This window comes from Plecotus auritus (assembly GCF_963455305.1).
Source record: "Plecotus auritus genome assembly, chromosome: 9".
In the NCBI taxonomy this organism is placed as follows: Eukaryota; Metazoa; Chordata; class Mammalia; order Chiroptera; family Vespertilionidae; genus Plecotus; species Plecotus auritus.
The window spans coordinates 85426170-85451113 of NC_137783.1; the positions used below are offsets into that span (position 1 = coordinate 85426170).

At 40.5% G+C, this 24944-nt stretch overlaps 1 protein-coding gene across 2 annotated transcripts in view; it reads left to right on the forward strand.

The window, feature by feature from the left end:
* Positions 1-20394, forward strand: part of TMEM123 (transmembrane protein 123) — a 55216-nt gene extending 34822 nt beyond the window's left edge. For both annotated transcript variants that reach the window (XM_080640525.1, XM_080640526.1), the window contains 3 exons: positions 13694-14035; positions 15672-15825; positions 17951-20394. In XM_080640525.1, the coding sequence (XP_080496651.1) occupies positions 13694-14035; positions 15672-15825; positions 17951-17975 (521 nt within the window). In that variant the 3' untranslated portion in view covers positions 17976-20394. The remainder of the gene's footprint in view (positions 1-13693; positions 14036-15671; positions 15826-17950) is intronic.
* Positions 20395-24944: the final 4550 nt, after the last annotated feature.

Sequence of the window (24944 nt, forward strand, 5' to 3'; positions counted from 1 at the left end):
AGGTGACCACCAGAGAAAGGCAAATTAGGGGATAGGAGAGAAAGAAGAGAAAAAAAAAAGGAGTGCCAAAATGAAATTGGGAAAAGGGAAAAAAAAGTAAGAGAGAAAAGAAAGAGAATAAGAAAGAAAAGGGGCACAAACTATATATATATATGAGGAGAAAACTCCAATAGAACAGCCACTAATCCCAGCAAATGCCAGCAACAAGTACCTGGAGATGAATACAAACTACAAACAACAACTAATATCGAGTGAGGCGAGGGATAACAAAACAAAAAAGAATAAGCAAAACAATCTCACAAACAAGCATAAAAGATAGATATAATCAACATTCAAGCAAACAACAACAAAAGGACAGAGAAAAACAATTTTTTGGATAGAGAAGACAGAGAAGAGAGAGGTGTGTATGAACTCGGAGCAGGGGATTGGAAATTAGATATATAAGTAGGGTGAAATTTTAACGGGGTAAAAAGAAAGAATAGGGAAAATCTAAAGCAGGAAAAGGGTAAGAGAAACAGGACAACAAAAGTGCAAAAGTTAGGAAGAGAATGATGGCATAAAGGTAGAGTTGAGATAGAGTAGAACGATGCTAAAGGAAAGATGAAAATAGAATGTAGATCACTAATCTCAAAGTCAAATAAAGAGAAAATAAAATGACACTTTTTTTAAAAAAAAGGTAAAATAGTGGTAATAATACTGATTGAAATAAAAATGTAAAAATTAAAAAGGTAACATCAAGTGAGGAAAAAAATTAGTTTCTTAAGTAAAAGATGAAAAATTAAAAAATTTAAAAGTAATAAAAATAAAATGTGCAGTAGTGAAGGTCATTCACTTCCTCTATTGTTCTGTTTGGCACACCTGTTTCCCAGTCAGGACAGTACTGCAGTTCCCTGCATTCCACTGCTCCTCAGTGTTGTAAGCCAGTCCTGATTTTAAGCAGGCTGTGTGTCTTACTTTCTTGTATTCCTTTATTTGTGATTACACAAGAGTCAATTTGTGATTCAGCCCCTGGGTGGCAGTGTTTCTGGATTGACCTCCGGGTCTATAGGTCCTCTCTAGCCTGTGCTTAGATCCTGCTTTCCCTGTGGCACTCAATACCCGTTTGTGGGAATGGGCTGCCCCAGAGCTGGCTCTCTCCGATGGTCACTCCCTGCTCTGATCCCCAGGTTCCAGAAAAACAACTTTCCCCTTCAGAGTCCTAGGGTGTCCCCAACTGGGTGATCCTGTGTATTGGGCTCAGTAATCAGAAGCAAGGATTCAAAGAGGAAAAAGCGCAAGTGTGCGAACTCCAGGTCTGCGTGCAAGCCTGCGCAATCCCCTTTGCCCCCTTGTGTCCAAGCATCCGGCACACTCCCAAAATTTTTAGGCTGTCCTTCTGCGTCAGATCAAAATGGGTTGCTTTTTAGAGATCCCCTCTGTTAGCAGCTCTGAGGACCCCCTTCCACATTCACGGATCACGCCAGCCCCAATAGCCACAGATTTTTCTAGGTGCAGACTTCCCCTGGTCCTCCAGTTCCCACAGTGCGCGCATTTCTCTGTCCTGCCGGGACCAGAGACCTCACCTTATCCCAGGCGAAATCTGACCTTTCCATGGTGGAATGTAGAGCTCCTCTGAATCCGCGTGTTTGCGCCAATTGGGGACCGGTGCTCTGAGGTTCGCAGCTGTTTGGTGGGTGCCGCAGTTGTAGATTTTCAGGCTTCCAATAACATCCACTTTCCCATTCAAGATGGCGCGGTCTCCGCATCCGAGCCGGTGGCTCCGGGAGGGAACCCAGCAGCAGTGAAGGCTGCCCGGTCAGGGGACCCCCGTCCAGCAGTCCCCCACATTCTCCTGGAGTATAGCTGTCCAACAGACACTCCCTGTGCAACCCTCAGCTGTTCTTTCTATCTGCTCCTGGACAAGGCTTGGGACACATCTGTCTATTCCACCGCCATTTTTTTTTTTTTTCCCCAAAAAGACTTATTTAAAAAGAAATTGCTAAGACGGATTGATCAAAGAGTTTACTCCTTATGTTTTCTTCTAGTTTTATGGTTTCAGGTCTTATATTTAAGACTTTAATACATTTTTGTTGTTGTTTATTTTGGTACTAGAGGCCCGGTGTACAAAATTCATGCATGGGTAGGGTCCCTAGGCCTGGCTGGCGATCAGGGCCGATCTGTGGGGCGACCGGCAGGGGACCCCCACTGGCACCTGCCTTGGCCGGCCTGACGCCGCCCACTTACCGGCCCACCCCTTGCTGCCATCACTGCTGGTCACCTCCCTCTACGGGCGACCAGTGGGGTGACCAGGGGGACCCCCGCTGGCACCTGCCTTGGCCGGCCTGGCGCCACCCGCCGCCGTTGCCTGTTGCCTCCCTCTGTGGAGCGATCGGGAGGCCCCCACTGGCACCCGCCTTGGCTGACCTGGGGACAGCTTATGCGTTGAGCATGGTCAGTGCACATCATAGCAACCTGACGTTCCGCCAGTCATTCTGCTGGTCGGTCGATTTGCATATTAGGCTTTTATTTTATAGGACTAGAGGCCTGGTGCATAAAAATTCATGCACTGGAGGGGGGTGTCCCTCAGCCAGGCCTGCCCCCTCTCACAGTCCGGGAGCCCGTGCGGGAGGCGACCTGGTGATGAGGGGAAGGCTATGCCCCCATCACACCTCTGCTGCTGCCACTGCTGGCAGCGCAAGCCTCGGCCGGCCCTGGTTACCTGAGCCTCAGGCAGCCCTGGGTGGCTGGGCAGCCGCCATCCGAGGCTTGCCTGCACCTCAGGCCAGCCCTGGTCAGCTTGGAGGGCTGAGGGGACTGGGGGATTCTGGAGGTAGGTGCGCGGCAAGACCGGCGGGGCTGAGGGGACTGGGCGCCAACATCTTGTGGCTGTGGGAGCTGCCATCTTTGAGGGCGGGGCAGTAATTAGCATATTGGCTGTGAGTGCCAAGATCTTTGCGATGGCATGAGGGTCAATTAGCATATTCCCTCTTTATTAGATAGGATGTGGTGTAAGAAAGTGATCCCGTTTCACTTTTTTTGTATGTATCTGTACAGTTTTCCCAGCACCACTTATTGAAAAGACTGTCTTTACCCAATTGTATATCCTCTGCCTACTTTGTCTCAGATTAACTGACCATATTTATTCTCTTTCATTGCTCTACATACCTGTTTCTATATATCTGTTTTTATGCCAGTGCTGTACTGTTTTGATTATTTTAGCTTTGTAGTATAGTGAGTGTAATATCTCTCACTTTGTTCTTTCTCAAGGTTTCTTTGGCTATTTAGGGTCTTCTGTGGTTCCATAAAAATTTTAGAATTAATTGTTCAAGTTCTGAGAAGAATGCCATTGGTATTTTGATAGGGATTGCATTGGATCTGTATATTGCTTTAGGTAGTAAGAACATTTTAGCAATATTAATCTTTCCAATCCATGGTATATCCTTTCATTTATTTGTACACTCTTCAGTTTCTTTCTTCAGTGTTTTAAGGTTTTCAGAGTACTGGTCTTTCACCTCTATGGTTAAATTTCTAGGTATTTTTTGCTTTTTTATGCAATTGTAAATGCGATTGTTTTCTTAATTTCTCATCATTCATTATTGGTGTATGGAAAGGCAACATATTTCTTCATATTGATTTTGTATCCTTCAACTTTACTGAATTCAGTTGTTCGTTCTAATGTTTTTTTTTTCTGTTTGTTAATTCACACCTGAGGATATTTTTCCATTGAATTTTAGGGAGCGTGGAAGAGAGAGGGAAAGAGAGAGAGAAACATCAATGTGAGAGAAACACATCGATTGGTTGCCTCCTCCACGAACCCTGACCAGGGCCCAGGTCGGGGATGAGCCTGCAACCAAGGTATGTGCCCTTGACCGGAATTGAACCCAGGACCCTTCGGTCCACAGGCCGACGCTCTATCCACTGAGCCAAACTGGCTAGGGCATTTCTGATAGTTTTTTTTATGAAATCTTCTGGGTTTTGTATATATATAGTATCAGGTACTGTGCAAATGGTGAGAGTTTTACTTCCTTATTTTTCTTTCTTTGGTTGCTGTGGCTAGGATTTACAATACTATGTTGAATAGAAATGGTGATAGTGGGCATCTTTTTGTATTGTTGATCTTAGAGGAAAAGCTTTCAGCTTTTTACCGTTCAGTATATTAGCTTTGGGTTTGTCATATGTATTCTTTATTATGTTGAGATAGCTTCCTTCTATACCTATTTTGTTGAGAGTTTTTATCATAAATTGATGTTGAATTTTTTCCAAATTTTTTTTCATCTATTGAGATGATCAAATGCTTTTAATCCTTCATTGTCTTAATGTAATATATAACATTTTTTTAAATAAATCTTTATTCAGATCATTACAATTATTTCTCCTTTTTCCCCCCATAGTTCCCCTCCACTCAGTTCCCACCCCACCTTCTGCCCTTACCTCCCCCCCACTGTCCTCATCCATAGGTGTATGATTTTTGTCCAGTCACTTCATGAACCCCCCCATACCCCTTTCCCCCTGAGAATTATCAGTCCACTCCCTTTCTATGCCCCTGATTCTATTATATTCACCAGATTATTCTGTTCCTCAGGTTTTTAATTCACTTGATTTTTAGGTTCACTTGTTGATAGATATGTATTTGTTGTTCATAATTTTTCTCTTTACTTTTTTCTTCTTCCTCTTCTTTAAGAATAGCTTTCAGCATTTCATATAATACTGGTTTGGTGGTGATAAACTCCTTTAGCTTTTTCTTATCTGTGAAGCTCTTTATCTGCCCTTCAATTCTGAATGATAGCTTTGCTGGGTAGAGTAATCTTGGTTGTAGGTTCTTGCTATTCATCACATTGAAAATTTCTTGCCACTCCCGTCTGGCCTGCATAGTTTCTGTTGAGAAATCAGCTGACAGTCGTATGGGTGCTCCCTTGTAGGTAATTAACTGTTTTTCTCTTGCTGCTTTTAATATTCTCTCTTTGTCTTTTGCTCTTGGCATTTTAATTATGATGTGTCTTGGTGTGGTCCTCTTTGGATTCCTTTTGTTTGGGGTTCTGTGCGCTTCCTGGACTTGTAAGTCTATTTCTTTCACCAGGTGGGGGAAGTTTTCAGTCATTATTTCTTCAAATAGGTTTTCAGTATCTTGCTCTCTCTCTTCTTCTGGCACCCCTATAATTCTGATGTTGGTACACTTGAAGTTGTCCCAGAGTCTTCTTACACTATCTTCAACTTTTTGGATTTTTTTTTGCTTTTTGCTTTTTCGGTTGAGTGTTTTTTGCTTCTTTGTGTTTCAATTCTTTGACTTGATTTTTGTGTTCCTCTTGTCTGTTTTTGGGTCTCTGTATAATATTTTTTATTTCAGTCAGTGTATGTTTAATTTCTAGTTGGTCCTTTTTCATATCTTCGAGGGTCTCGTTATATTTATCGGCCTTTTCTAGGATATTCTTAAAAAGCCTTATAACCGTGGTTTTGAATTCTATATCCAGTCGTTTGTTTTCCTCCATTTCTTTCGTTTGTGATCTGATTCTTTGACGCCGCATTTTCACTCTTCCCTGAGTTGGTAAGGTAGATTTGTGTGCTAGGTTTCCAATATGGCCCAGTGGGTCTGCCTCCCCAGTTAACCTGAGGTGGACACTCTTGGTGCACCCCTTTGTGGACTGTGTGTACAGCCTTGTGGTAATTAAGTCTTGATTGTTGTTGGTATCACTGGGAAGAATTGACCTCCAGGCCAGTTGGCTGTAAGGATCAGCTGTGTCTATGCTGGGAGAAGTTCGGTGCTGGAGACAGCCTTATAGGATTAGACTTGCCAAATTGCAATAGCCTCTGTGCTCAGCTTGGATGGGGTGGAGTCTCAGTCTTGGCTTCCTGTCAGCCTTACCCTTGCGCGCATGTGCGCTCCTTCAGACCTCCACCTTCCCTGGCTCCTGAGTCTCTGCCCGAGAGTCCAGACTCCCCCCACAAGAGCGTGGGTCCCCAGGGGCTCGCCTGGAACCGGGGTTCAGTGCAGTCAGGAACCTCCGACTCCCTTCCACTAGGGAAAGCCTGTGGCAACCTCCGCAGCCTTTGTGCGCACTGGCGTGCGCGCGCGCACTTTCAGTCCTCCGCCTTCCCTGGCTCCGGAGTCTCCGCCTGAGAGTCCAGACTCCCCCCGTAAGAGCATGGGTCCCCAGGGGCTCGCCTGGAACTGGGGTTCACTGCAGTCAGAACTGGGGCTCAGTGCATTCAGGAGCCTCTGACTCCCTTCCACTAGGGAAAGCCTGTGGCAACCTCTGCAGCCTTTGTGTGCACTGGCGCGTGCGCGCTTTCAGTCCTCCGCCTTCCCTGGCTCCCGAGTCTCTGCCCGAGAGTCCAGACTCCTCCCGTAAGAGCGTGGGTCCCCAGGGGCTCGCCTGGAACTGGGGTTCAGTGCAGTCAGAACTGGGGTTCAGTGCAGTTGGGGGCTTCCTTCTCCCGCCAGAGAAAGTCAGCCAGGCCTCTCAGCCGCCCTTCCTCTCTGCGCGCACAAAGACCCTTTGCTGTACCTCCAATTCTCTGTGAGCTTTTCTCTTTCCTTCTAGTTGTAGAATTTTCACTCAGCCAGCTTTCCTGTGGTTCTGGATGGTGTCCGTTCTGTCTTTTAGTTGTAGTTTTGAAATTGTGCGAGGCAGCAGTTCAGGTGCTTACCTATGCCGCCATCTTGGTTTCTCTCTGTAATATATAACATTGATTGATTTGTGGATGTTGAACCATTCTTACATCCTGGAATAAGTCCCACTTGATCATGGTGAATGATTCTTTTAATGTGCTGCTGAATTTGGTTTGCCAGTATTCTGTGGAAGTTCATGTGCATCAATGATACTTGCTGTAATTTTTCTTTTTTGGTGTGGTATCCTGTCTGGTTTTGATATCTGAGTAATGCTAGCCTCATAAAATAAGTTAGGAGGCATTTCTTCCTCTTCAACTTTTGAAAGAGTTTGAGGAGCGTTGATATTACTTCTTTGAATGTTTGGTATGTTCTATTTCCGTTTTCATTTGCTTCAAGGTATTTTTTTATTTCTTTGTTGACCAATTGGCTATTCAGGAGCATGTTGTTTAATCTCCACATATTGGTGGATTTTCCAGTTTTCTTCTTACAATTAATCTGTAGTTTCAAAACATATACAGAAAATATGCTAGATATGATTTCAATCTTCATAAATTTAAGACTTGTTTTGTGACCTAATATATCACATAGCCTGAAGAATGTTCATGACTACTTGAGAAGAATGTGTATTTTGTTACTTTTGTATGAAATTTTTATATTTCAAGTCTATCATCTAACATGGTTTAAGGCCGATATTTCCTTATTGATTTTTTTGTATGATCTATCCATTGGTACAAGTGGGATATTAATTACCTTTACTGAGATTGTATTGCTGTCTATTTTTCTATTTAGGTCTGTTAATATTTGCTTTATATATTTAGGTGCTCCTATTTTGGGTGTATAAATATACACAAATGTTATATCTTTTTGTTAGATTGATCCCTTTATCATTATGTAATACCGATCTTTGTCTCTTATTACAGTCTTTGTTTTACAGTCTGTTTTGTCTGATAAAAGTTTAGCTACTCTCTTCTTTGGGTTTCTATTAAATGTGGAATATCTTTTTTTTTTTTTTTAATATCTTTTTCCATCCCCTTATTTTCAGTCTGTGTGTGTCCTTCTTTACATCTGAAGTAGGGAGAGTATGGATGGGCCTTTTTTTTTTTCAATTCATTCACTCTGATGAAAAAATTTAGTCATTTACATTTAATGTAATTATTGATAGCTATGGACTTTTTGCCATTATATTGTTTTTGTAATTCCTCTCTTCCTTTTTTCTTCTCATGTTGCTGTGATTTGGTAACTTCCTTTAATGGTATGCTTAGATTCCTTTATCTTTTATCTACTATAGGTTTTTGTTTTTTGGTTACTATGAGATTTACATATAACAACCTATATTTAAACAGTCTATTCCAAGTTGATAACAAGTTAAGTTTGAATGTATTCTAAAGCTCTGCATTTTTTACTCTCCACTGCTCCCACATTTTGTTTTTGATGTTACATCTTTTTATCTTTTGTAATTCTCATCTAATTATTGTGTTTACATTTTCACTAGTTTTGTTTTTTAGCCTTCATACTAGATTTATAAGTGATTAAACCATCACCTTTACAATATTAGGTTATTCTGAATTTTGACTGTACCAGTGAGATTTATTCTTTGGTGTGTTTTTCTGTTACTGGTTAGCACCCTTTCATTTCAGCTTAAAGAAATCTTTTAACCATAGCTGGTTTGGCTCAGTGGAATAGAGCATCGACCTGTGGACCGAAGGGTCCCAGGTTCGATTGCAATCAAGGACACATGCCTGGATTTCGGTCTCAGTCCAACGTGCAGGAGGTAGCCAATCAATGATTACCTCTCATCTTCCTTTGATAATGTTTCTCTCTCTCTTCCTCTCCCTTCCTCTCTGAAATCAATAAAAATATATTTTTTAAAAAGTCTTTGAACACTTCTTGTAAGGCCAGTCTAGTGGTGATGAACTCCTTTAGCTTTTGCTTTTCTGGAAAACTATCTCTTCGTTAATTCTGAACAACTTTGCCAGGTAGAGTATTCTGGTTGGAAGTTTTTCTTTCAGCACTTTATTTTATTTATTTTTTTTCAAATATATTTTATTGATATTTTACAGAGAGGAAGGAAGAGGGATAGAGAGCTAGAAACATTGATCAGCTGCCTCCTGCACACCTCCCACTGGGGATGTGCCCGCAACCAAGGTACATGCCCTTGACCGGAATCGAACCCAGGACCCTTCAGTCCGCAGGCCGATGCTCTGTCCACTGAGCCAAACTGGTTTTGGCTCTTTCAGCACTTTAAATGTATCATGCCATTTCTTTCTGGCCAGCAAAGTTTCTGCTGAAAAATCTGCTGATAGTATTACTGCCAGGGAAATGGGGAAAAGGGGAAAGTTTGTATAAAACAAGTTGTTTTTCTCTTGGTGTTTTTAAGTTTCTCTCCTTGTGTTTAACCTTTGACACATTAATTACAATGTGTCTTTGTGTGGGTCTCTCTGGGTTCATCTTTTTTGGAACTCTAAGCTTTCTGTATCTGGATGCCTGTTCCTCCCTAGGTAGGGAAGTTTTTAGCCATTATTTCTTCCAATAAATTTTCTGCCCCTTTCTTCTCTTTCTGAGATCCCTGTAATGCAAATGTTTGGTCCAGCTAGTTTTTGAGGGGTTTTTCCCCAGAGGAAATTCACCATATTGTGGCTATAGATTTGGTGTATCAATGGAAGGAGATGAGTGTAGTATCTTCCTACCATCTTGAACCAGAACCACTCATCACCTTTTTCCAGATTAGTAATTTTGTCATATAACTTCTGTATTTTTACTTTCAGTACTTTTCAGCTTTTCTGGATCTTATATATCACTTGTAAACAGTTAATGTTTTCTTCTTAATCCAGTCTGATAATCTTTGCATTTTAAGTGACCTGTTTAGTACATTTAATAAACCTTTAATGTGACTTCTAGATGTGGCCTTGAACATTAATAGGACTTCACCAGACTGAGAATGTGTGGAAAACATTTCAGGCAGAAGAATTAATATGAAAAAGCAATAAAGAAACATAGAAATGAACTTCATGCCAGGATAAAGGTCAGTAGTTAGACCTCTTGGGGCAGACAGAAGTGGCAGAACAGTAAGCAGCCGAGGAGACTTGGGCCGTTCTGTCATGGTTAAGAGTTTAGACAGGTCTTTGGTCTTCCCTGTAGTTCCTTACACAGTCTGGAACAAATGCAAAAAAATGATCAAATTCTTCTAAAACTGCACCTGGTACTTTTGTAGAGCAAAATGAAAACACAAGATGCATTTCTTGCAATTATTAACCAGCTAATGCCATTGAAAAGATCAAGCAAGATATTGATTTTAATGGTAATAATGATACAATTAAGAGTACAGAAAAATGAAAAATAAATCGGCCTTCAGTAAAAAGGGAGATTCCCGAGGTGAAAATGGAACTGGTATCTGACACAACATATTGTTATGGTATTGTGTCCTGTCTTCCTTCCTAGCCCATGACCTCCTTCAGGTAAGGATTGCATCCTTTCTGTGTCTTCAGAGCCTGCCGGCATAGTTCTTGCAATGGAGTAGGTACTAAGCAAGTGTTGGGAGGAGTGATCACGGCTGGTTCTTGAGTAGTGAGAAGCCAGGCTAACTGGAGTGTGTTCGCAAACATAGCAAATAGTGAATTCTGTTGCATGGAGAGTGAGGATGGTCAGGATGAGAGGCTTGGAAGGTTTTGAGCAGGAACAGAGAGAAAATAATATCATGCCCGATGCCCTTGTGACTGTGATTCATGTTCTTTTTGTAATTAGCCAGGGTTACTAATGGTGGCTATGGAATAGAATGAATGAAACCTATGGCAAAAACCTAACAAAGCCGGGGCATTGTCTAAGAGCCCCAGCCAACTCAGGCCTTGTCTCGTGGCAGTCTGACCGCCTTGAAAAGCCTTGCTGCGTTTGACCCTTGCTATTCCACGCAGCTCTGGGAATATCAGACTGAATTTCCTTTCACAAATCTGGACTGTGTCCCACAGTTTTTAGTTCTCACTGTCCTTCAGGCAGATCATTACTTTGAAAATACCTCTTTCAGTTCTTTCCAGAGTAAACAAACAACCTGTTTATATTAATAAGATTTAGGTTAAGCAAATAATAGTGTAACTAAAATGTGAAAATAAAATGCATTGCCGATATACTATAACTTATTTAAAGCACCCCAGTTATTTTTCTGTGATCATATATATATAGTTATTTTTCCTTTGGGGGATATTAATTTTTTAATTTATAAATTTAGGAGCTTGTAAAATATATTTGATTTTCAGAAAATGGACAGTTCTCTATGAGGATACTTTTTTTTAAAAGCCTCGTTTCCTTATTCGATTCTTTTTTTTTAAAATCTGTATATTTGGTTCTCAGGTAATTTGAATTCAGAAGAATTTTTGGAATGAGTCTATTGACATTGTTCAGTGGCCTCTTTGCTTTCTAAATAATGAACATTTCAGGGATTGCACTGGTATTTAGTTTCTCTATAGGAACGAGGTTCTCAGTGTTTAAAAATATTCCCAGAGCCATGCACTGAGCTAGTTATTTTTTTAATTTCCTCAAGCTGCAGACTACTGTGCTTAGAATCACAGACCTCAAAATAACTCTGGCACCAGAAATTTATGGTCCATGCCTTAAATAGCTCAGTATTTTTGACAACTGGAATAGGAAATATAAAGCTACAATATGTCATTTTTAAATAACTGAAAACATTTTTAAATTGGACATGTATTTTCAACTTTGAACTAAGTGTATATTTGATGCCCTGCTGAAAACAAATTGTCATCCTTAAGTTTGAAACATTTAGGTTCAAGGGAAAAATGACACTTAGATATTTTTGGACATGAGGTTATAGGAATAAGGAAAGTTATTTCAACACAGCAGAGTTATACCAAGACAGTTGGCATAAACTCAGACTTTGGAAAGGATGAGTACTTTTACTTGGTACTGGGGAAAAAAAACGGGCTGCTACAGAGTGCCCTGGCCTTGCTCTAAGAAGAAGGTGGCCAGCTGGTATTAATAGGAAAAGTCCTGGGGCATCACTTTTTTCTTTTTGGATATTTATATCGATGAACTGAAAATATCCCCAACAGCATCCTCTTCAATATAATGTTATTCAGATATGTTATTCCAGTGATGACAACCATAGAAATAGGAGATCTGACCATGCCTACTCTTCAGCTTTCTAAAGGGAACTGTACAGTGTCGCTCTGTAAGAGAGATGTCCTATATAATAAAAGTCTAATATGCTAAGTGTCTAGTCATCCATTCAACCAATCAAAGCATAATATACTAAGGCTGCTCAACCGCTTGCTGTGACATGCACTGACCACCAGGGGCTGACAGTTGACCCGTGGAACAGTCACTATGATGTGCACTGACCACCAGGGGGCAGATGCTCTGGACCAGTAGGTTAGCTTGCTGTTGGGGTCCGGCCGATCAGGACTGGGCGAGATGGGCCGGACACACCCTGGAGCCCTCCCGCGGTCCCTCCCCAGCCTCCAGCCCTAATCAGCCCCGATTCCCGATCAGGCAGAGGGACCCCACCCATGCACATATTCGTGCACTGGGCCTCTAGTATTTAATAAAACAGAGAACATTCATTGTTCATGTCCTCTAGCAGGCACTGTACTCAAGTGCTCAACACAAGTGATCTCAGTTAATTTCTTCCAAATATTTGTGACTTCCCTTTCTTAAGTAGATGGGGAAGAGAGTGGATCTCAGGTTAAGTAACCTGTCTGTGGTAACCCAGCTGAGCTGATCCAGAGCTTGAGCTTGTACCCACTATGTCTGGAAAACACCAGCATTTGATAAAGAGAAGAGCTCAATAAATGGAAGCTCTAGCTCTACCTTAGAAAATTGTGTACAGAGAATAGTTCTCTTATCACAAAACAGAAATGAAGAGCTGATTGGACCATTTTGAGTATTTTCACAGCAGCGACAAAACATCACTCAGATCCAGGCGTACATTCTTTATCTTGTTCCTCTTTTCCTCCTGAACCCTGCACTATGGGGAAGGATGGTGCACAGATACTTTATTACAGCCCTTTCGTTTTCCTGTGATAGTTAGTTGAAACCAGGGGTTAAGACTGAGAAATTGTCTAACTGAAATCTATAGGTGACTTCAAGTTGTATCTAAACACATTTTGGGAATGATTTGGCAAGTATTGGCTGACTTACTTCATCTCACAGTGATTCGTTTCAAAGATCTGTAAAGGGAACCAGCTCAGCACAACCACTAGGGAGTATAGCTGCCGAGAGACACATTTGTAAGAAATGAAAAACTGAACCTGAGCGGATTGGTTTCCTGGGGCTGCCACAGCAAAGGGCCACAAGCCAGGTGGCTTACACCACAGAAATGTATTGTCTGCAGTGCTGGAGCTGGACTGTCATGTCAGCAGGGTGGCTTTCCCCGAGGGCCGTGAAAGGATCTCTTCCGTGCCGCTGGCCTAGTTCCGGCGGTTTGCTGGGCATCTTTGGTGTTCCTTGGCTTATGGAAGCATCCCGATCTCTGCCTTCATCATCACATGGTGTTCTTCCTGTGTGTGTGTCTACTTCCAGATTTCCCCATTTTATACGGGCACCAGTTTCTTAACACCCACTTCCCCATTTATAAGGACCATTCTAATGACATATTTTTAACTTGATTGCCTGGTAAAGATCCTATCTCCAAATAAGGTCCTATCCTAAGGTTAGGACTTCAGCATATGAATTTGAAGGGGACACTGTTCAACCCATAACACTAAGCATCAACAACTATGTGTTGCATATGCCCCTGGCAGCTCCATCCTCCACCTACACTAGCTAAGGCAGTGGTCGGCAAACTGCGGCTCGGCTCGCCAGCCGCGGCTTGCCGCTCTGTTGACTAATGCGTTTGCCGACCACTGAGCTAAGGTATTATCCATAGTGTGTCCACTTTACTGGATGAGTTGTATTTAGTAGCATGTCTCTCATTTCCAGAATAATACCAAACTAATAAAATGCTACACTGATTCAAAGTTGGAATTTCTTCTTTCTGTCAGCCCGGCCTACTTCAGGATTGGAAGCCTGCAGTGGGAAAGTTGACATCGTACGCTTCCTTCCTTGCTCTGCCTTTCTGCCCCTCCCTTCTGCTCTTTTAATGTTTTTATATCCTTCCAGGGAATACCGCATTTGTGTCTTCCATCTCTAAAAATGAAACTTCCAGCAGCACTGTGAAACCATCTACAAATCCAGTTTCCCCAGTGACAAACACCACCTCGAAATCCTCAGCAAAGCCATCAGCAACTCCAGTTTCTTCAAAAAATGTGACAGCTGTCACCTTGAAACCCATAGCAACTTCTCAGATGACAACACAAGGGGTCTCAGCAAATATGACTTCCACCACCTTAAAGTCTACACCCAAAATAACAAGTGTTTCACAACACACATCCCAGATGTCTACATCCACGATGGCCACAACCCACAATAGTTCAGTGACATCTGTTTCTTCATCAGTAACAAGTATGTATTAAAAATCATCTATTTCTCCTGCAAAAATAAATGCAGAAATTTAGGCAATGATTTCCTATTAAATAAATTAGTTGTAGAGATCAGGAATAGAGTTGACCTAGTGCTCTTGTCCCTTTAAAAAAAAAGGGGGGGGGGTTCCTGGCATAATCATACCAAATAAAACCTATCTGTGAATAAGTAGTTTATACTAATGATTTTATTTTATGATGTGAAAACTTATACCTTTAACTCTCTGCCTCATTGTAGGAAGGAATTAGGCAGGCTCAATCTACATGATTTTAAAATCACAGTGAACTTTGTTTTTAATTAATTTGTGCCAAAAAGTTATTTAAGATGGTATTCGATATAATCATGTATGAAGTATCAGAGTCTCAGCACACTTTAATTTTTGCCTTTTTTAAAAATATAATGCCTGTGAAACCGTGAATTCAAAAACCTTAAGAAGGTCCTCTTCTTAAGTTATCCAACATTGAAGTTCTATTTAAAAGCTAGTGATTACACATATCGGAACAAATAGCAGGCTTCCTAGTTTCTTTTATGTGTTTTTATATATATTTTATTTTCTTTATTTTATTTTCTTATATTTTTTCTTATATTTTCTTATATTTATTTTTTTATATTTTATTTTCTTTATTACTACAATTTATGTATTGAAATCAACTTTAATATATTGGGCTCTTATCATGATTAAAACAAAATAGTTTAGATTCCCAATTTATTTAAAAGGAGAAATTTCACTTAGAAACATTTATTCGGATTGGATCCAGTTTCAGATTATAGCTGTGTTGCCCAGACATATTTTGTTAAGGCATGAACTCTTTAGAGCAGCGGTTGCCATCTGGTGGTCTGTGGACTACTGGTGTCCATGAGGTTCGAAAGGTTGGCGACCGCTGCTTTAGAGGAATCATAAAATAAAAACTCCCCAAATCTTGCTGCCTCGGAGATTTTGGTAGGCCATCCAAGTCCAGTGGTATCAAAGACCTTAAGATCCTGGGGTTGTAGGCACTAGGGGTTTTTCATTAAGAGACTAGAGGTTCGGTGCACAAAATTCGTGCACTGGGTGGGGGTGGTGTCCCTCAGCCCAGCCTCTGCACCCTCTCTGATCTGGGACCCCTTGGGGATCGGGCCTAAACGGGCAGTCGGACATCCCTCTCACAATCGGGGACTGCTGGCTCCTAACCGCTCGCCTGCCTGCCTGATTGCCCCTAACCACTTTGCCCCTAACCGCTTCTGCCTGCCAGCCTGATCACCCTCTAACCGCTCCCCTGCTTGCCTGGTCACCCCCAACTGCCCTTCCCTGCTGGCCTGATCTCGCCCCCAACTGCCCTCCCCTGTTGGCCTGATGGCCCCTAACTGCCCTCCCCTGATCTTGTGACAACATGGGGGTGGCCATCTTTTAATGCCGTGCAGGTGAGACACCTGCTAGGCTTTTAGTAGTATAGATGTGTTAGATGAAATGAAGAAAGCTAAAGCCAGGCAACTCGCTAGACACACTGGAAAGCAACATTCTATGTTTAGATTCCCCCTTGTCCCCAATTCAGTGTTCAGTTATGTAGAGATTCAGAAAGTCTTAGTTTATTTTGTTTTTTTAAAGTGCTAAAGCCTATTTTGTTTTGTTTTCTTCTAGTCACAGCAACTATAAATTCTAAAGAAAATAAAGGATCAAAATTTGATATTGGCAGCTTTGTTGGTGGTATTGCATTAACACTGGGACTTTTATCTATTCTTTACGTTGGATGCAGAATGTATTATTCAAGAAGAGGCATTCAGTATAGAACCATGTGAGTTTTGGTTGCCCAGGACTTTTTAAATTATTCCTGTGTTTCTTTATTTAAATATCATGACAAAATGTCAGTAATAGGGGAATGTTCATCTCAGATATTAGAAATTCATAGATGTATGAATTATATTCCCATTAACCCTCTATGCCCAAAGTAAATTATTTGTGTATAGCTTCTAATTATTATTTTTTACCCAAAAAATGGACATATATACCTATAAAAATGTATTTTATTAATGTCATACATTTGTTATCAGAGACCCAAGTTAAGCCAACTCTTTCTACTTCCTTATAGCTCTGATTGTAAGAAGTACTATATCAGGTTTCGTACGGCTGTTGACCTAGCATGTCTTGTGTTTGTCCGTAGCACTAAAATAACATACTTGGTAAAAACATGGTTTTTGCTTTTGATGACAAAGGCAAAGCAACTGAAGAAATTCTCCTGCCAGCCACATCTCCCCTGCTAAATTACTATACCAAATGCATTGTTAGCATAATGTATTTTATCTGTAGTAAAACTATTTTCCAGGTGAGCTTTATCAACAAGTCCTGATCACAAAACCATGTTTACCCTTTGTATAATTGTACAGGTCTTAGGATTTTTGGAGGTATTATCTCCCAGCTTTCATTATGCCAACAAAGTCCTTCTGGGTTTTCCTTTTGAATGTTATATGTAAAGTACCAATTCATTCTTCTGAAGTTAATGTATATAAATACTGTAGAATAGATGATCATTTCCCAAAATTTATTCTTCTTAAGTTGTAAGCATATGCATCCCACACAGACTTTCTACTTAAGAGACAGTTGGGAAATACGGATTGAGCCTTGAAATTTGCAATAATTTTTAAAAGCGCTGTTTCTAGAAATATTTATCAACTGTTTTCTTCATAAATTTAAGCAGTTAAAGAGAAAGCACATTTGATAACAAATCAAAAGCCACTTATTTTTATAGTATCAATATTTATTCATATAGTTGAGGTTAATAAAATAGTAAAGCAATTAAATTAAAATGTACAGTTTCCCTTTTAAGTTGATTTAACTACAAAGTACACAATTTTAGCTTTATGGGATAAATTTTCCTCACACATACATGACCACATGATGCTGCATGCCCTGTGGAGTAAGTCAGAGTCCAGAATCCCCACTCCACAAAGGGCACTATGCTGGCAGAAACCAGTAGATGATGAAAATACCCTCTTTAGTTGAGTTCAAGTACACATTTTTTGGTGTTTCTCCCCCCCCCTCCCCCCCCGCCACATTTTAACACTTCTGAAATTAGGATATATCCTACAGTCTATGGGGTGAGAAAGCATTGTGTTTTAGTTTAATGGTCTGTATTTTTCTTAGTGCTATGTAAAAAAAAAAAAAATAGAGAATTTTAAAGCCAGTAATTTCTTTGAAGTTATAAAAAAAAAAGGCATTTCATAAGTAAGGACGTAATGTTTGTCCCATTAAAGAAATTGAGACCGTCTATGTCCAGTACTAATGAGCATTTCTAGTTCTCATTTATTGGGTAATAATTGGTTAAAACACAGATTAAAATGTTAGCGCCTATGTTTCTTAGAGTTGGGTGCAGAGACCGTGGAGTGAAATAGGGAGACAACCTTAGTTTGAGTCTGGTTGAGTGCGGACTAGCAGGGTGCCTTCCCATGCTTGTATAAATGAGGCAGCCCAGTGCACAGTGGTCAAGACCAGAGTTCACGTGCTTGCTTAGCTTCTGACCCCCTGCAGAATGGGATTGTGAATAAAGTAAATAAAAGTATCCTCTGCACAGAGTTACTATGAGGATGAACTGAGTTATGGATGTAATGTCTGTAGTATAACATCTGGAACATAGTAAATGCTCAAGAAATATGGTGGTTTCCTTTTTTAAAGAAGGTAATAATAGCTAACTGGTGAAAAGTCACACAGCCCTAAAAGGCCGAGCAGAGATTTAAGTTGAGGCTTGTTTGACAACCTGAAACCCCACTTGAATCCTTACCCACTACAGTATACCAGGTACTCTTACTTAAAGGAGTCACAATTCACTTGGATTCTGAAATTTGAAATTGTTACTTTACTTAAAAATATGAATATAAGTAGTTTTGATACAAAACAAAGTAATTTTAACTTTTGATATATTACAGTGATGAACATGATGCCATCATTTAAGGAAATCGAAGGACCAAAGGAAAGAAGATTGATGCAACCCTATCGATTAGTTTAAGCCAATATTCTCTTTTTAAAAATAGTATAAACAGGTCATGCACATAATGTACAAAGTATCACATAAATATGTGAAAATTCCTCATGATTACTAAAGGTAAAAAAGGTTTGTTTTGGGTTTTTAATGAACATTGGGAGCGTACAGTTAGTTAATACAATGGTTATATTAACTTTTAGAAAATATGTAAGACAAGTCCTGTCGCATTTTCTTGTGGCATTGGTCATGTAGGACCAGTAACTGGAAGACATATCAAATAGGAGCTTGTCACAACACTCAGGATGTTGACTGTCTTTATTGCTCACACAAAGAACTTAGTGCTACTCAGAGCTGGCTATATCTCACTAATGCGACACAGCAGAAATGTTATGAGTAAACCAGGTCTTAAGCATGATTTTAGTTTGTGTCTCTTTAGAAAGCATCAATATTTTATGTTTTAAAGCACAATACTTGGTTTAGAAACAAAAGGCACACACACACACCCGGAAAAAAAAAATCAAATAAAAGCAGAAACCTTACGGGGGCTTAACCCTGTTATCCTGTATATTTTTTAAAAACTCCTTTCAAGCTTTCAATGGCAGTTGATATAATTACCTTTTTTCCCCTCTTTGATTTCAGCAAACTGCAGTGTTTAACGTGATAGTGTTTTAAAGACTTAATTGTTAGTATTAAATAAGTTAGATTATTTGCTACTGTGAGAATAGCCTCACCACTGGAAATTGCCTTTTTTCATATTCAGCTATTAATTATATGTTTAGTGAATATTTAAAGATATGTAGAGCTGCCTTCAATATATAGAAATGTTTAATGCAGCATAAACACACGTAACTTTAAAAGTCCCTTACATGATTTCCAAATAACATTTAGCACTCCTGTCTAGTCAGAACTATAGATTTATCTGTTCCTCAAGCCAAGGACTGTAGGGCCCCCCTCAAGCTACTAAACCTGTAAGATGAAAATATTATATTTTTCTGCACTGTAAAAAGTTTGGGGAAACTGCATTTTTATATTAAAACCAATGTATTTTGGAATAATTTTAAAACAGGAATTCCTTATTGGGGTATTTTTCCCACCACTCCTCTTCTGCTGAAGAGGAGGCACTTTTAGATGTATTGTTAATGGAGAGAAAAAGCATAGTACTGTGGGGACATTAATATTAGCCAACATTTTTTTTAGTGTTTTCACTTTTCCAGTTTATATTTCCAGCACTCAAAACTCAGGGTCAAGACAAAAGAGGTATTTAGTCATACTAAGTATTTCTATCTTAGATAAGTCAAAGTGAATCATACCAATTTCTAACTGTCTAAAAATGAGCTAAGATGTCCTAATAAACATGAACCTGCATTGAATAGAAATTAAATATAACTTTTGTGGTCAGCTTTTGCTTTATGGAGAATGTCATACAAATTTTTATATAAAAGGGTCATTTCTGCTCACTGCAGTATGGCCAGTTAATGTGATGAATGTGGATGATAAATATTATCCAAAGTATGGATATGACAGGATGTATGCAACACATGCAGTATGGAAGAAATACTATGAAAAGCATGTGTTTATATTAGTTTGAAAAAATGTGGGCTGATGGGTAAGTTGTATGTGACTAACTCATCTTTAATAGTAATAGGGGCCTTTTAAATTTAAGTTTTTTTTGTCCCCTTTGTTGTTGATATTTCAGTACTGAAATCAGCCAGTACTTTGTAGACAGGCCTGGAATTTTCTTGAGTACTTCTTGATATAAAACACAGATTAAAATGTTAGCGCCTATGTTTCTTAGAGTTGGCGCTTTAGCACTTTGAAGATATAAAACCACTTTTTAAGTACTAAATGTTACTAGTATATGCCTTTAGTTCTCTGTGCTTTGGGTTTGAAATAATTTAGTTGAATTTTCTCTGTATATAAGTTGTATAATTTGTTTTGTTACTTTTAAATACCAGTACTTCAATACAATCAGGTTTGGTTTTTTTTTTTTGTTATGTGCAAAAATTGAGAGAAACAGTGATAGAAGCCAATAGTTTGCTTTGGAGCACATTTCCTAATTATCTTCCTAATTATGTTTACTTAAAGCAGATGTTCAATTTTGTTTGCATTCTTTGAGAATGTATTTAATTTGAAAATAAAGGCAATTCAGATGTATATATTAGGCAGAATCCAATCAATAATTTAAAAATTTCATTAGCTAATCCTTAAAATAAATAAATTCAAATACAGATAAATGAGAGTTGGCAGTATATTACAGTGATAGTTTTGTATTTTTCAGAAGAAACATTTAAATTGAATTCCTCTTTTTTCTTTTTATTATGATGACCGGCTTTGGGTATTTCATTGTTACTAAGATCTATTTTTAGAATAAAATTTTGTTCACCAAGAGTTTTATATGTGTGGTTTTGCTTCATTTTATCAAACTCAAGAGAAATTGACAAGAAAAGCCCCAAGTAAAAAATCAGATTGTTGGGGCTAAACTGACACTGTAAGTGAAGTTATCTGGAGCATTGGTCGCCAACCAAGTGGTCCACGGACCTCACTGGTGGTCCGTAAGGTCTGAACGGTTGGCGACCGCTGGTTTAAGGAAACCTTTGGATTCTGGACCATCAACAGCATCGCCTGGAAACTTGTTAGGAGTGCCAATTTTTGAGCCCCCACTGAAACTCGACTGAACCTCTGGGGTGGAGCCCAGCAGTCAATGGTTTAACAATCCTACCAGGTGATTCTGATGAACACCAAAGTTTGAGAAGCACTGCTCAAAGAACTTGCATTTGAAGCCACTTCTGTATTCTGCTGGGTAAATTTAAAAAGGTATGTTCTAGCAGAAATAAAAAAACTACCATTTCCTATATAAATCAACTGCAAATGAATTAACGTATAGTATTCAAGTCTTTATTTTTTCCTTTAAAACTGGATATAATTTAACTATCTGAGAATAACAAATGTAATAAGGTAATCGAGGGGAAAGGGTACAGTTCTCAGGAAATCTTTTAGCTAATAAAAAAGTACCCTGTTACAATATTATTTGTACACAATTCCTCCTCCCACCCTACCTGCTTGGTTCACTCTGGGCAGAGTTTACACCCCCACCAACTTTAGACATAAAATATGTCTTGCTTTTGACCCAATGGTATGGGAGAAGATGTAATAAAGAGTATATCTGTACAGAGAAAAAAAAACACCTTTTAAGTTTCAGCTAACTTTTTAAAAAAAATTTTAAGTTTGTTACGTATGAAAAAAATGCTCAGAATGAATGACATCACCAAGAAAGAAACAACATAGGTTGTTCTTGACTTTGCTCCCCCTCCCATCTCTCCTATTCAACACAGGACTGAAAGTCCTAGCTAGAGCAATCAGGCAAGAAGAAGAAATAAAAGTCATCAGACTTGGAAAGGAAGAAGTACAATTGTTTCTATTTGCAGATGACATGGTTTTACATATAGTATGTCTTGAAGATTCCACTAAAAAACTGTTGGGTGGAAACAAGTTCACTAAAGTTGCAGGATGCAAAATTAATGTACAAAAGGCAGTAGCATTTCTATGCACTAACAATTATCTGAAAGAAGATAATGGTTCCATTTATAATACCATCAAAAACAAAATGCATAGGAATAACATAGGTGAATGACCTCTACTCTGAAAACCACAATCAACCTCAAATAGCCAAAGCAATCCTGAGAAAGAAACAGTGGGAGGTATCACACTTCCTGATTTCAAGCTATTATATAAAGCTATATGTGCTTGCCAAAGGTGGTGGGGGAATGGTGAAAAAGATCAATTTAACTCTAAATAAAATAGACGCTATAGTAATCAGAATTGTATGGTACTAGCATAAGAACAGATACACAGACCAATGGGAAAGAATCAAGAGCCCAGAAATGCATATAGCATCAACTAATTGACAAGTGTCAATACTCAATGGAGGAAAAACAATCTCTTCAGTAAATAGTACTGAGAAAATTGGGTATTCACATATAAAATATTGAAACTAGGCGCCTATCCTACACCTCTCACAAAAATTAACTCTAAATGGACTAAAGACTTAAAAGTAAGAACAGAAACCATAAAACTCCTAGAGGAAAACAGGAAAAAAGCTCCTTGGCAATGAATTTTTGGATATGACACCTCAAGCAACAAAATAAAAAATAAGTAGGACTATAGACGCATAATAAAAAAACAAAATACAAACATTTTATGTCTGCTCTGCTGTTACGTGATCTTACAAATTCATTGGTAGGTTGGTAGTAAAGAGAACATAATTTAATAGACATCTCTGGATATAAGTAGCTAACAACTAAGTAAAAAATTAGTTGGAGAGCTAAGTAAGTCCTGTAAGATTTCTGCTGTGAATAGAAAGTACTCAGCATTCTGGCTCTTTTCTGCCTTCCCATCGAGGAAGAGATGGGTGGGCTTCTGTCCCAAAATGTCTAGATTTATCATTTACAACTACTCAGAGGCCTTGCCTATTATCCTATCTAATAAACGAGTAACATGCAAATTAACCATCACTTCATGATAAAAAATGGCCATGCCCACAGCCAATAAGGAGGGAATATGCAAATTGACAGGCCAAAATGGTGGCGCCGGCTAGAGCCAGAGCCTGCGGAGATGGGAGAGGGGAGGGAGAGGAGGGAAGGCTTGGCGTCCTGGATCACCCCAGCAACCAGGAGAGTGGGGGTAAGGCTTGGTGTCCTGGATCACCCCACAGCAAAGCCGGAGATGGGCGGAAAGGCTTGGTGTCCTGGGTCGCCCCAGCGACCCAGGATGCCAAGCCTGATGGGAGACCTGAGCAGGAGAGTTAGGGGAAGGCTTGGTGTCCTGGGTCACCCCAGTGCAGAGCAGGAGATGGGCTGGAAGGCCAAGCCTGACAGGAGAGCAGAGTGGGAGATGGGCTGGAAGGCTTGGCATCCTGGGTCGCTGGGGAGGGCAGTTGGGAGGACCAGGCTTGCAGGGGAGGGCAGTTAGGGGCAATTGGGCCAGCAGGGGAGCAGTTAGGCATGGCAGGGGAGTGGTTAGGGGGTGATCAGGCTGGCAGGCAGAAGCAGGAGCAGTCAGGCAGGCAGGCAGGTGAGCAGTTGGGAGCCAACAGTCCTGGATTGTGAGAGGAATGTCCAACTGCCCATTTAGGCCCGATGGGATCGGGCCTAAACAGGCAGTCAGACATCTCTTGAGGGGTCCCAGATTGGAGAGGGTACACAGTCCCACTCCCGTGTACGAATTTCATGCACCGGGCCTCTAGTTATTAATAAAACATCATAATCATTTTTTAAAAAATATATTTTATTGATATTTTTACAGAGAGGAAGGGAGAGGGATAGAGAGCTAGAAACATCGATGAGAGAGAAACATCAATCAGCTGCCTCCTGCACACCTCCCACTGGGGATGTGCCCGCAACCAAGGTACATGCCCTTGACCGGAATCGAACCCGGGACCCTTCAGTCCGCAGGCCGACGCTCTATCCACTGAGCCAAACCGGTTTCGGCTCATAATCACTTTTAACTATCACTTAAAAACCAACTGAAGTACCACCTCTTATAGAGAATTTTTCCTATGCCTCCAAGCTTGCTCTCTCTTCTATTTTGTGTTTGTTGCTGCTGTTGCTTCAAAAAGTTGAGAAAGGGGCACATAACAAAAGGCTTCTCAGAACATGTCATCCTGTCCTATAGCTATGGGATCAGGCAAGAAATTTCTGGGATCTGCATATGCTCTGTACCCAAAGGATATAAAAAACATATATCAACTGAGAACACTTCCTAACTCACTCTGTGAGGCTAGCATTGCCCTGACACCAAAGCCAACACACCACAAGGGAACTGCAAACCACTATCTCTTACGAATAAAAATTCAAAAATCCTCAAAACATTAGCAAACTGAATCCAATAACATTAAAAGCATTAGGAGCTGGGAGGAGGAGTAGGGGGTAAATGGAAGACATCTGTAATACTATCAACAATAAAAAATATACATTAAAAAAATAAAAGCGAGATCCAAGATGGCGGCGTAGGTAAACACCTAAACTGCTGCCTCGCACAACAATTTCAAAACTACAACTAAAAGACAGAACATCTATCACCCAGAACCACGGGAAAGCTGGCTGAGTGAAAGTTCTACAACTAGAAGGAAAGAGCAAACAGCATTGAGGGGTGCACAAGCGCTGAAAAGCTGAGGTACGGAGACGCGCGAATCGGGCTGGCGACGGGCATCTGGGAGCGCTGCTGTTTTCAACCCGAAGGGAGATAAGCTCCCGATTACTCCGAACTCGTTTCTGGGGAGACACGGGGGACCCAAACTCCTACGGGGAGAAGCTGGACTGTCTGCCGTTGGGTCGGAAAGTGAGGGAGGCTTGCTTGCAGGGCTGCGCGCAGGAACAATTGTTTATTGTGCTGGGGCGCAGGACGCGGGGACACGGTTGGAGACGCAAAGCCAGCTTACTGGCAGCCAACGCTGTTTGCCACGCCCTAGCCTAGTCACGCCCTGAGACCCTGCCCCGCACAATCTACAAACCCACCCAAGCTCCAAACAGTGGCTTTAGCATATGAATGGCCTGCCCTATCGCAGCTTAACCTAGCAAACTTGCAGCCTGGGTCAGACAGCTCCAAAACCTCCAAACCCCAAGCAAAGAGGAGAAAACTGTAGTTCTTGCTGTAGCTCCTGCTGGGTGGCCTCAGAGAGTAGCTGACCTGCACCCCATTGGAGATCCAGAAGCCAGTGTACCTAGTGGTCAGTGTGAGACACCAGATTTCAACTCCTCACATCCATAAGTGATACATTCAAGAGGCAGACTCAGTGAGCACCAAAGCCCCACTGAAACAAGTCCTGCACCATAAGCGTGTCTCCAGCGCAGCAGTTCTTCCATTATAGACACAGCGGGTCCTCACAGCCAATTGGCCTGGAGGTCAATTCCTCCCAGTGTACCAACAGCAATCAAGGCTTA